At 37.5% G+C, this 11,543-nt stretch overlaps 3 protein-coding genes across 3 annotated transcripts; 2 read left to right on the top strand and 1 right to left on the bottom strand.

Annotated features, from left to right (window-relative positions):
- The first annotated feature begins 200 nt into the window (after window positions 1-200).
- Window positions 201-5,028, top strand: LOC123216760 (protoporphyrinogen oxidase 1, chloroplastic). The gene is made up of 9 exons (XM_044637321.1): window positions 201-771; window positions 1,076-1,261; window positions 1,384-1,468; window positions 1,636-1,783; window positions 1,867-1,947; window positions 2,123-2,294; window positions 2,814-2,973; window positions 3,058-3,161; window positions 4,528-5,028. The coding sequence occupies exons 1-9, from the start codon at window positions 379-381 to the stop codon at window positions 4,825-4,827; spliced, it is 1,629 nt and encodes a 542-aa protein (XP_044493256.1). The 5' UTR covers window positions 201-378; the 3' UTR covers window positions 4,828-5,028.
- Window positions 5,029-7,299: 2,271 nt separating this feature from the next.
- Window positions 7,300-8,260, top strand: LOC123216763 (auxin-responsive protein IAA30-like). Its single transcript, XM_044637323.1, has 4 exons — window positions 7,300-7,451; window positions 7,551-7,765; window positions 7,843-7,942; window positions 8,040-8,260. Exons 1-4 carry the CDS (start codon window positions 7,318-7,320, stop codon window positions 8,083-8,085), a joined length of 495 nt encoding a protein of 164 aa, XP_044493258.1. The 5' UTR covers window positions 7,300-7,317; the 3' UTR covers window positions 8,086-8,260.
- A 1,633-nt stretch (window positions 8,261-9,893) lies between these two features.
- Window positions 9,894-11,059, bottom strand: LOC123217589 (chitinase 10). The gene is made up of 2 exons (XM_044638677.1): window positions 10,543-11,059; window positions 9,894-10,421 (listed from the first exon to the last, which is right to left on the bottom strand). Exons 1-2 carry the CDS (start codon window positions 11,043-11,045, stop codon window positions 10,055-10,057), a joined length of 870 nt encoding a protein of 289 aa, XP_044494612.1. The 5' UTR covers window positions 11,046-11,059; the 3' UTR covers window positions 9,894-10,054.
- Between the last annotated feature and the right edge of the window lie 484 nt (window positions 11,060-11,543).

The raw sequence follows: 11,543 nt of genomic DNA, 5'->3' as shown, positions 1-11,543 counted from the left end.
TTCCATTGGTTGTTAAAAAACTCTTTCTGTCCGGTAGAGGAAGGGAATGGCCCCACTCCACAAATGGGAGAATCAGAGATCATCATCATATTTTAGTAACTTTTGTTAAACAATCCGACGGCATATATAGTTTAGAGTCCGAAAATGGCTGAACGAATTAGTACAGGCTCCCATTGCTCTACAACATGCTTTCATAACGCTGGATCACAGTAAGGGTTAACAATCGGAAGGTGTGAGTGCTCATAGCGAATAATTTCCCTCTAAGATAACGCGAATAAAAATCTTCAGCCGTTGCTCGGTTGCTCTGCTCTGCCCGAGGACACAGAACTCGCGGTAAGCAATTAACATCCTCAATTTCCTTTCTGTTTAATCTCCGCTATGACCAGTCTCATGGATTTTTCTCTTGTCCGTCCAACGGCCTCTCTATTTCCTTCTTTATCTAAACCTGCACAAACACTCTACATTCGCCGACCTCTAAAGGTCCGCTGTTCAATTGCCGAAGAGTTCACCATTTCTCCATCAAAGCCCAACCCCAATATCAATGCCGGTAATTCAACCACCGCGGATTGCGTTGTTGTTGGAGGTGGAATTAGCGGTCTCTGCATTGCTCAGGCTCTCTCCACTGACCACCATGATGTCGCTCCAAATGTGATCGTTACCGAGGCTAGAGATCGTGTTGGTGGTAACATCACCACCCTTGAGAGAGATGGATATTTATGGGAAGAGGGCCCCAATAGTTTCCAGCCGTCTGATCCTATGCTCAAAATGGTGGTACGTCTTAAACCTACTCCAGGGTTTTATCTTCCTCGTTGTTTTTGGGAAATATCCTGAAACTTTCCTTGTTTGACTTGGAAGTTTTATTTAGATTGCTTGTTAGCTGCCTTTTTTTCAAGTGAATTATTAAAATGGTCGTAATTTACTTGTGAAATTACTAATTAGTTGTAATTTGAGCTGAATTCGCTGAATAACGTTTCTTAGTTTTAGCATAATTGTCAAATTTGGTTGCAGGCGTGTGGGTCTTTTTGGCCCGATTGTTGATTGTTTACATTAAATCGTCAATGCGTGTTCATTGTAGGTGGATAGTGGATTGAAGGATGATTTAGTTTTGGGGGATCCTAATGCGCCAAGATTTGTATTGTGGGATGGGAAATTGAGACCGGTACCATCAAAGCCACTGGATCTTCCTGTCTTTGACTTGATGACCATTGGTGGGAAACTAAGGGCTGGCTTTGGTGCTATTGGCATACGACCTCCTCCTCCAGTTTGTCCTTCTAACTTTCTCATTGATTGATTAAAATTTTAGTTGTCACGCATTCATGCACCCATAATATACTTTTATCAATTGGGTTTCCTCATATCATAGAATTTTGACAAAGATGACAGGGTCATGAGGAATCAGTTGAGGAGTTTGTGCGGCGTAACCTTGGTGATGAGGTATTTGAGCGTCTGATAGAGCCATTTTGTTCAGGTGATAATTGATGATCCATATTTTTGAAGTCAGAGTGCATTGTTATCATTTAAATTTCTCTATCTCAACCAGTATGCTGGAGAATAGGGATCTTTGTACATGATGTTTTGAGCAAATTCCATGATAGTCTAACTGACCTTACATATTTCTGGTGTTGTTGCTTGTAGGTGTTTATGCTGGAGATCCTTCAAAATTAAGTATGAAAGCAGCATTTGGAAAAGTTTGGAAACTAGAGCAGAATGGTGGTAGTATCATTGGTGGCACTTTTAAAGCAATCCAGGAGAAAAATAGATCTCCCAAGCAACCTCGAGATCCGTAATAATATATATATGCATTGAGGTTTATTTTTTTAATTTATTTGAATCTATGGACAATGAACTGAGTTAAGTATCTTGCAGGCGTCTGCCAAAACCAAAGGGCCAAACAGTTGGCTCTTTTAGGAAGGGACTTGCTATGTTGCCTGAGGCAATTTCTAAGAGGTACCTCTGACGTTGAAATTCTATATTGTTAATTATCTATATTCTCATTGGACTGTCATTTATCAGTTTTTTTGATAATTGGAACCATTTAAGTTTTCCTATATTCTTACCATGCTTAAGTTTTAAGTACTATTAGAAGGTAGAAGATCTTAACCAATTCTATTAATTTTGGCAGGTTAGGTAGCAAAGTTAAATTGTCTTGGAAGCTATCTGGTATCAGAAAATTGGATAATGGAGAGTATAGTTTGACCTATGAAACAACAGAAGGATTGGTTACTGTCCAGTGCAAAAGTGTTATCATGACAGTTCCATCTTATGTTGCTAGTAATCTGCTGCGTCCCCTTTCTGTATGTTTCTTTCTTGAACCTAGTTTAAGTTGGATTTTCTTTTGCTTCTTTATAGTAGTGGAATGCTTGAGACTGAATTCTGATCACCCAGTTCTTTTTTTCTCAATTCATCATAATTTCTATTGGTGGAGCAAAAAAATTGTTATGAGTGTCTATTAGTCTGTTTCCTGAATTGCTTATGCAGGATGAAAATCTTTATGAAATTTGAATAACTTGATACCATTAGCTCAGGTTTGGATTCTTAAATTAGATACCAATATACATTAGCTTATGAGCTCTCAGGTCCTTGAGGATTTTGATTCTGAGAAATTTTTACTAGTGTAATTGCTTCTGACAGTGCTCATTGTGTAGTAATGTATCCTGTCACTAGCCAAAGTCGTATCACTAAAGGCTTGTGCCAATATACACTGCCTTGTTACTGGACTGATAAAGGATCATTTGTAGCTCTTTAATTAGTTAGTTTGATAATAAGACTTACTAAGTTTTTTTTTTTTTTAACAATTGTACATTTGTTTGCAGGTAGCTGCTGCAGATGCACTGTCACAATTTTATTACCCACCAGTTGCAGCAGTGTCCATTTCTTATCCAAAAGAAGCAATTCGAACAGAGTGCTTGATAAATGGTGAACTTAAGGGATTTGGCCAATTGCATCCACGAAGCCAAGGGGTGGAAACTTTGGGTGAGTTTGATTTTAAGAAGAAATCCATCAGATCTGTTGTGAAAGTTTCATGTTGAATTAAACTTTCTGGCTTACTTTCTGCAGGAACTATATACAGCTCATCACTTTTTCCCAATCGAGCACCTGCTGGAAGGGTTTTACTCTTGAACTACATTGGAGGGGCTACAAATGCCGGAATCTTATCTAAGGTAGGATAATTATCAAATATGATCTGATTTTTTTGTTGAGATTCATCTTTGGGGTATAGTGGCAGTTTGATGGTAGGGTATGTCGACAGAAGAACACTTAATATTTCATGATAGGATGGCTAGGTTACTTGAAAAGAATAGGAGCATGATTTGTATAGCTATGATATATTGTTGGAGGAATGACTAATGTGTCTTCTGAATCATCAAGGAAGATACAAAGTAACTTGAGGTGGGAGAAAAAGAGAGGCATGCTTATGTATTTAGTTTGTATCATGAACGTCTACTTAACTCCTGTTATGCGGATAAACGTGCCTGTCCAAAATCATCTCGAGCAAAGAATTTGGTCGTTATATCTCGTGTAATCCTTGAACGGAGCGGATTTGATGAAGTGCGAGTAGGGTAAAATTGCTTCATATATAAAGATGGTTTAACCATCCCAGACTGGCCACGTTTATCCTGCTCAGGGGAAGTGCATTGGCCACCATTGGGGCAATCATCAAGACATTGTCATCACTACGACGAATTCGTGGTTATAACATCACATCGATAATAACATGACAAGGACATTTCTCTCAGTACAAAGAATACAAGTGTGATCCATGTCATTCAAAATCTGAACCTCTTGCCCATAATAATTACAATTCTACCCCTCTTTCCTGACTTAAATAGGGGGAAGAAAGGAAAGAAGGGGGACTTCTTCTTTTTCTGGCAAGAACAGAGTAGTAAGATCAATCTTTTCAAGCATTTTTAACCCTTCAATGCTACTAAACCTTCTTTGAAAGATTTCTGACTATCTCATTAGTATCTTCTTGAGTTCACACAAATGTAGTCCCCTAGTTCTTTCCAAAAGATTCTCAATTAATACATTGTAAAAAAGAGTAATTAAGACTAACTACTTACGAAATTCTCTCATTGTGTCTTTTTCCTTTAATGTTTTATTATTTTTGCTATTAACATGGACACTCTCTGATAACACCCCTTACAAAACATCTTCAGATAGTTACATATTTATGTTGGCGCAAATTCTCATATCATCAAATCCATGATGTCTAATCTGGAAGGCATTGTATGGTTCAAATCATTGATGGATTCAAATTTCAGCTCAAGGATGTTACTGGTTTGACGTGTGTTATGTGGGACATGAATATGTCTATAGATTGGACAATGCTTGCCGAAAATGAATTGACATGTGATTCAACTGCATCGGTCAATCTTTCTTGTGTTTTTTTGCTTGATTACCTGCTTTTCTTTCTTGTTGAGATATTCATATAGGCTAGTCCAAGTTTGTATCCAAGGTTTGCATTCTCGGAAGCCTTTGTTTGCTCGTGGTTATTCTACTAATACCAGTTTTTTCCCCTGCATGCAGACGGAGAGTGAACTTGTAGAAGCAGTTGACCGTGATTTGAGAAAGATGCTTATAAATCCTAATGCAAAGGATCCAGTTGTATTAGGTGTGAGAGTGTGGCCACAAGCCATTCCCCAGTTCATGGTTGGTCATTTTGATCACTTAGATGCTGCAAAAGCTTCTCTTAGGGATAATGGGTTTCAAGGGCTGTTTTTGGGGGGAAACTATGTAGCTGGTGTAGCCTTGGGTCGATGTGTGGAGGGTGCCTATGAAGTTGCGGCCGAGGTTTCTAACTTTCTGTCACAGTATGCATACAAATAATGCTCCTGCATTATGTAGACTGTACCGAAGCAAAGTTTCCCATAACTGCTATTTCATAAACTTTTGGTTGATTATTTTGCTTGTAGAGATCCTTAGTTTTAGGCTTTCTTTTAGCGTTTTATTTTACTTGCTGTTACTTTCAACTGGACAGGCATGTTATTAACATATTCATAAAGAGTGATAGCCCCAGTTTACGCTTTAGTTTTCCTAGTATCTGCAACTTTGTCGGTGTGCTGCTGGGTGGTGGAAGCAACTGGATTTTGGTCCATCAAACAACTAATGAGCAGACCTGCGAATTTTTGGGGGGTCCATACATTACATCTACCTGTGTGCACAAGTCAACAGAGAAATTAAACCGATCTTCTATATTTCTTTTTCTCTTTTTCTCTTTTTCTTTACTAGTTAGGTGTCCACAGAAACTAAATCATCTTTTACTTTTTGTTTCCAATTTTGTTAATCTGACCGGAGTGGAGCCAGAGAAAAAGCTCTAAACTTACTGGCATGCCTGCCAATAAGCTGAACCCTATTTTCACTTCTGAGCTGGGTTCGGACTTCTGAACTTCCTTAGACCGCCATTATTATCGGAGGCTGGCTGGCCATCTGGTAGAAAATGTCTTTTATTATTTAAAAATTTCTGAACACAGGTGGAAATAAATTTAGCTGTGGGTACCAACCATTGGCATCTATGCAGGTATGCATGGCATCCATGCTAAATGTGCAATTCGCGGCTTAAACATGGTCGGTCTTATGAAAAGGCACAAAAAAGTGAATCACGTGTATGGAAATCTTGGTGCAGCATAATTTTCCTAAAAGTGTAATCTACATTAAAATGTGTAAAGACGTATCAATTATAGTTGTTTCACGGAAGGCCCTGCAGCCTCTTGCTCGAAACAGTGGAGAGCACAATGTTGAGCCTAATCACTACACAATGGCTCAAAGCCTGGTGAACCCAGGGGCAGGTGTGTTAACACTTAAAGGATTTGAAAACAAGACAACAAATTGTGGGAACAGAGCTGAGAAAATTACAGGCAGCAAGACAAAAAGTTGATAAAGCGGGCTGCAAATGGGATCTAATCTCCACAGTAGGCCCTATTTATGGCGACATACTAACACAGGAAGATAAAGTAAAAACGATCCTTAATTTGACTGGGCCAAAAAAATGAGAAATTAATCCAGAGTAGTAGAGTGGACATGATGATGATGATAGATGAAAACACAGCTCAGCTAAGCTAATTGTGATCGAATAGAAAGTTGTAGGTTCAAAGCAAATAGTGTTGTAAAGACAAAAAAGTCGTTGGAGGGAGAGAAAGTCCTATGATGGCCAATTCAAGCAACATTATGGTAGGGGTAGTGGGGGACATACACATCTTACTTTTTCTTTTTTCTTAATAATTTTATCACCTGCTTTCTTTCTTCCCTTACAATTTCCCTTTTCTTTAGCTACAAGGAAGATTTTCTGTTCCTTCTATTTCACATATGAATAATGTTATGAAATTGACACGTGGATTTTGTTGTTGTACACGTGTGGAAAGGGATTTTTGTGGAATATTGGAGAAAAAAGAAAATCAAAGAATATAATTGCACTTTATGTCTTTTCTTCTTTTTCTTGTGTTTGAAAATTTTAGTCCCATATTTCATATCTCCAAAACAGGATTTTACAATTTTATATACATTAAATCTGGGTATCAGGTGACATGGGTTCTCATTTATGATGCATAAAAGGCATTATAAAAGCTGTAATCCATGAATTTATACTAGAATTTATGTGTGAAACACAGGGGGTCCATCCATTTATCGAAATGTTTCATGTCTTTCTTGCCCGTTGTAGCATTCCCCATGGCTCCTCTCTGTTCTGCTGATTTAAATTCATTCATATGCCATTCTATAATACGGCATCGCATCTTCTCACTGTTACCAAGACTAATACCCTTACTAATCTGTGCTTAACCCGATAGACTTCCTTATCCATTGAACATTGATTTAAGACAGCTTAATCAAATTTAATACGTCTTCTTCTTCCAAAGTCCAATGCCTTTGCAACCTTTTTGTCCTATCCATGACCCTTATTATTGTCCACATTCATTTCCTCAGGTGCACTACTATTTATTTATACAACTTCAACCCTCTTGTCTACTAATTTCCGAATATTTGAACGTATTTTTTAACTTCTAGAAAATGCTACAAATAACAATCATGATTAAAGTTAACATGCTCTTAATCTTTTACCTTAATTATCTGACATATCATTAAGCACATTGAATTTGTTTCAAATTGGTATTATAATAAAGAGTAAACCAACAGCTCCGTCCCTACTCGACACGTGTCCATGTCGGCTATTCTGGTAACATGAACCGGCCAGTCAGTCATTTGTGGTAATATTCATCCCAGCGAATGAATTAATATTTTAATAATTTTAGTTTTAGACATGGGTAGTTTATTTATTTAAAGCAAAGGTGGCGGCTTCTTAGTCTTCACATCAGAAAAACAAAAATGGGCAGAGCTACTAGTTGTTCTTCATCGTCTACCGCAAGCAGCACGCAGCTAAGAAAAGATCTTAGCACTGATCTAAGGCTTGGACTTAGCATTTCAAACTTTCAACACGAAGACTCTAATTCTTTGCCAAGGTACGAAGTTAAGAAGAAAGATTATTTATATGTTTTTGCATATCAAGTAATATCGATCTTTTTTTTTTGGGTGATGATGAAGATCTAATTTGATGTTAGGGTGAGGGATCAACCATCGGATTGGCCACCAATCAAGCCGCTTCTAAGAAGGGCACTTGAAGTAGAGGATCAAAATGAGAGCAACAGTGTTACTTTTTTTGTGAAAGTTTACATGGAAGGCATCCCGATTGGCAGAAAGCTAGATTTATTAGCCCATGATGGTTACCATGACTTAATAAGAACTCTTGACCATATGTTCAACACAAGTATTCTCTGTAAGTTTGTATTCATTTATGGTTAATTTTTTATATTCTTTTAGCTAGTTTCGTTAATATGAATTATCGCATAGCAGGGTCTGAGGTAGAAGATGAGGCGCATTCTGAAAAATGTCACGTGTTAACTTACGAAGATAAGGAAGGCGATTGGCTGATGGTTGGGGATGTTCCTTGGGAGTAAGCTTGTTTCTTCTTTAACCTCTAGTTTTTTTACTTCCTCTTCTTTGTCCCATATTTCTTTGTATCGCAAATAACGTATAAAAATAACCTGCAGGCTGTTCTTATCCAGTGTGAGGAGATTGAAGATCACAAGGGCATAGAAGAAAGGCTGATTCTGATGCTTCATAACAATATATAATTAGGCAGAAACGTATTACTGATGTATATGGTTAGAGGCTTAGAGCAAATGATACGTATCAATAACTAATACTGCTCTTTTTTGGCTGTAAATTTTCTGAATGATCATAAAATATATATTGCATGCAATTTCAGAAACAGCAACACAAGAATGATATTCTAAACTTGCCAGAGAATTGAGGATTAATTATTTTAACTGCCTGAGAACAATAGAGAATGCAGTGAATGTGGCTCGTTCTACTTGTATTAGGAACACAACGATCATCTAATTAGTCTTTTCTGGAGCTACTAATCGAATTTAATAACCCTTGGTTTTGTTGCCATCAGTATTTTATGTAAACATAAGTCGAAGCTTGGGCATTAATTTGCATACCGATTAAGACTAGTATTTTGAGCAACAAATGCTATTACGGAATTTAAAAAGAAAAAAATTCTAGTAATGCTTGTACAGACCAGTACTCCTGGCGTATAAATTAGCTGGCATATTAATTTGTAAGAGAGAGATCGAATTGATTCTTTGCAAAAGGAGAAGGGTTGCTGTTGATTTAATCTACAGTTATACGAATTCCATTTCCGCAATTTTGGCTTAAGCCAATTAACCGACAACGGGTTAAATTTTCAAGAAGGAATATTTCTTTCTTTTATACAGGATGCCTTTGGTATAGGGGATGGTAGTAAGTTTGTAATTCGTGAAAAAGAAGAATAAATTCGTCCAGTTGAATAGCTTTTAGAAAGGCTAGCTCATGGAGACTGATAATTAAGTATAGAACTCAGGTTGCCTGTGTAAAGAAATGGAAGAGACGCTCTAATATATAACCAATAATAATGGTGGTGATTTACAATATTATTATTAATATTCTCTTCACATCACGCAGCACTTTTGTACAGAGCCAGCCGCTACTACTTTGCAGTAACTTACCATTTTGTTTATGAATTAGATAGCAACCGTATCTTATTTGGAACTTTAATTCCAACATGGAGGCAACAGAATCAACTTTTTGTTGCTTGCTGGGATTGAGATTTTGAATGTGGCTGCTCAAACTCATCCAGTAAAGCTCCAACAGGATCTTCTCTCAATGTGGAATGGGCCCGTCGTGGCATAGGTAACAATTTCCATGTTTATTTTCTTCCAATTAAAGTGATCAACCTAAAGCTTTACAGTTGAGTGATAAAATCCTGCTATAGAATGGAGCAATTACAGATGCAGATCAGTATTCTAAACTTCTATTTCAAATAGGGTGTTCCTATAAACAGGTTATTGAGCAAGATGGAAGAAGTGAAGGATCAAGAGCCAGAAGAAAAAGTAGTTAAGGAATGACAGCATGTCCATCTTTGCTGTCACTGCCAATTCGTTATTCAGTTTTCAGTTGCAGCAAAGCATCTATGTTTAATTTGCTTTATCCTGTTCATGCAGGTCTCCTGATTAGTTGTGCTATAAAAAACAAATAAATAAATAAAATTCTATGTTGTAATCAATTGTGACCTGGGTCAATGATCTTGTACAAGAACTAGACGAGCCCAACTTCCAATTTAATATGAAGGCATGGGTTATGTCAAATTTCGAAGGCCTAATTAACCCACCAAATGAATCACTCCAGGCATATTCTAATCAAAGTTTATTCGAACAAACGAATAGCTTATATGTGATTTGTCATCTTCTGCTTTGACCTTTTCCTGTTGTATTATGTAGCGACTCCCTGCCATGTTTGGAGCGTTGAATATAAATAAATATTCAAAATCATATCTGTACTCGAATCTGGGGAATTTAAAATTAGAAACAAAACCGAAAGCAATATTGCATTGCGTATTAATTTCTTCCTGAAAATTGTTACAATAAATGGGTTACAATAGCAGCAACAGCATGTCAGCCTGTTACCACTGAGCTATTATTAGATTATCAATTATGGAAAAAAAAAAAAAAGAGGCTTCTATTTAGAAGGGTTTCTGATTTTCACAATTCAAATTAGGCCCTGTATCAACATTAAACAGCGTAGCATATCGCTGAAAATATCCAATCCGATCGGTAACTCCACCGTGGTTGGGTATTCCACACTCAAGTCCGCCGTTGATTATGTTAGTGACCAACCCATATCCAGATGTCCGATTAGCTGCTATATCAGCTTCTGTGGGACGATATTTTCCTACCATCACATTATGACAAGATGGCTTTGGCTTCTGTTCCGTCATCCAAAACCAGAGAGCAGTTTTGAATGATGTTAAAGAGTTGTTAGCTACGATTTCTGGGTTCTTCAACCCATCAAACCCCAGGGCCTGGCCTGCCTGTCCATAATTGTAGTTCCTGCATTCCATAATTGTAAGTTGAATTAATGAATAAATGCACCAAAAATCTATATATATATATATATATGCAATTTGCTATAGTTGAAATGGCTGAATATGATCTTTTAAGAAACGTTTACCAAGAGAGCTGCATAGGTCCCCTTCCTTTGTAAGATTTGCCAGGATAACAAGGCCACTGTTTGTTGGTAGAGTCACAATAGTCGCTTTGAGGAGAAACTTCCTCTTTGAAGCACAAGCCCCAAGCAAAGGGTCCGTCAGGAGCAGTAGCCCACCCACCAGTCGTCTCATGAGATATTTGAGCAAGAAAAGCAGCAATTTCACGCTTACGAATTGTTAAACTTCCGGTGTTTCCGAATTGTGGGAAACGTCTTGTTGCGTTTATAAATGAATCGTACGTATAAAAATTCTTTGCAGGGCATGCATTGTCGTCTTTGTGCAGGAATATAGCATCAAATAGGTCTCTGCTAACAAGAGAAGAGATGGGTAACGTCCTAGCTTCTAAGCACAGAAGAATAGAGACGAAGAATGAGAGAAAGAGAGGGGAAAAGGAAGCCATATTTGCCAAATTGCTTCTGGTGAGTTGATCATAAGAAGCTCCTCTTATATACTTGCAAGTATGCATGAAAATGTCAGCGGTCAAGTTTTTGACCTCTTTTTGGCTTTAAAATAATCCTCTAATTTGTAAATAAGCTTTACAGCAAGAGATAATAACTTGTCAACCGTAAGAAAATTAAATAAGTCTCTTCTTAGACTGGTCAATTGTTATATTGGCTGTAAACAGCTGACTGGGTGCATTGTCAAAGCGGTATGTCGACACCAAGCATATTATTTCCAACTTAGTGGATTGTTAGTGGAGGGGTGGATGTAGAAATATGGTGTAAGTGGACCTTGTCTCAAGCTTTGATTTATCAAAGTGAAAGTCCACCAATAGCGTGGATTTTACCAGCAAAACTTGAATCCTTAATGGCATGTGCTTTTCTCTTTGGAAAATTGTCTCAATACACTGCATAAGATTGATGCTCGGGCAAGTGCTTGTTGTCTTTGCAAGCATTAGCAGAACCAAATTCCATCGGTTGCTTATAATAAAACACTCATATTGATTGGATGTTGTAACAGGTTG

The sequence above is a fragment of the Mangifera indica genome, chromosome 5, assembly GCF_011075055.1.
Source record: "Mangifera indica cultivar Alphonso chromosome 5, CATAS_Mindica_2.1, whole genome shotgun sequence".
In the NCBI taxonomy this organism is placed as follows: Eukaryota; Viridiplantae; Streptophyta; class Magnoliopsida; order Sapindales; family Anacardiaceae; genus Mangifera; species Mangifera indica.
Note: the sequence above shows the minus strand (reverse complement) of the source record. Positions and strands in the feature narration are given on the sequence as shown.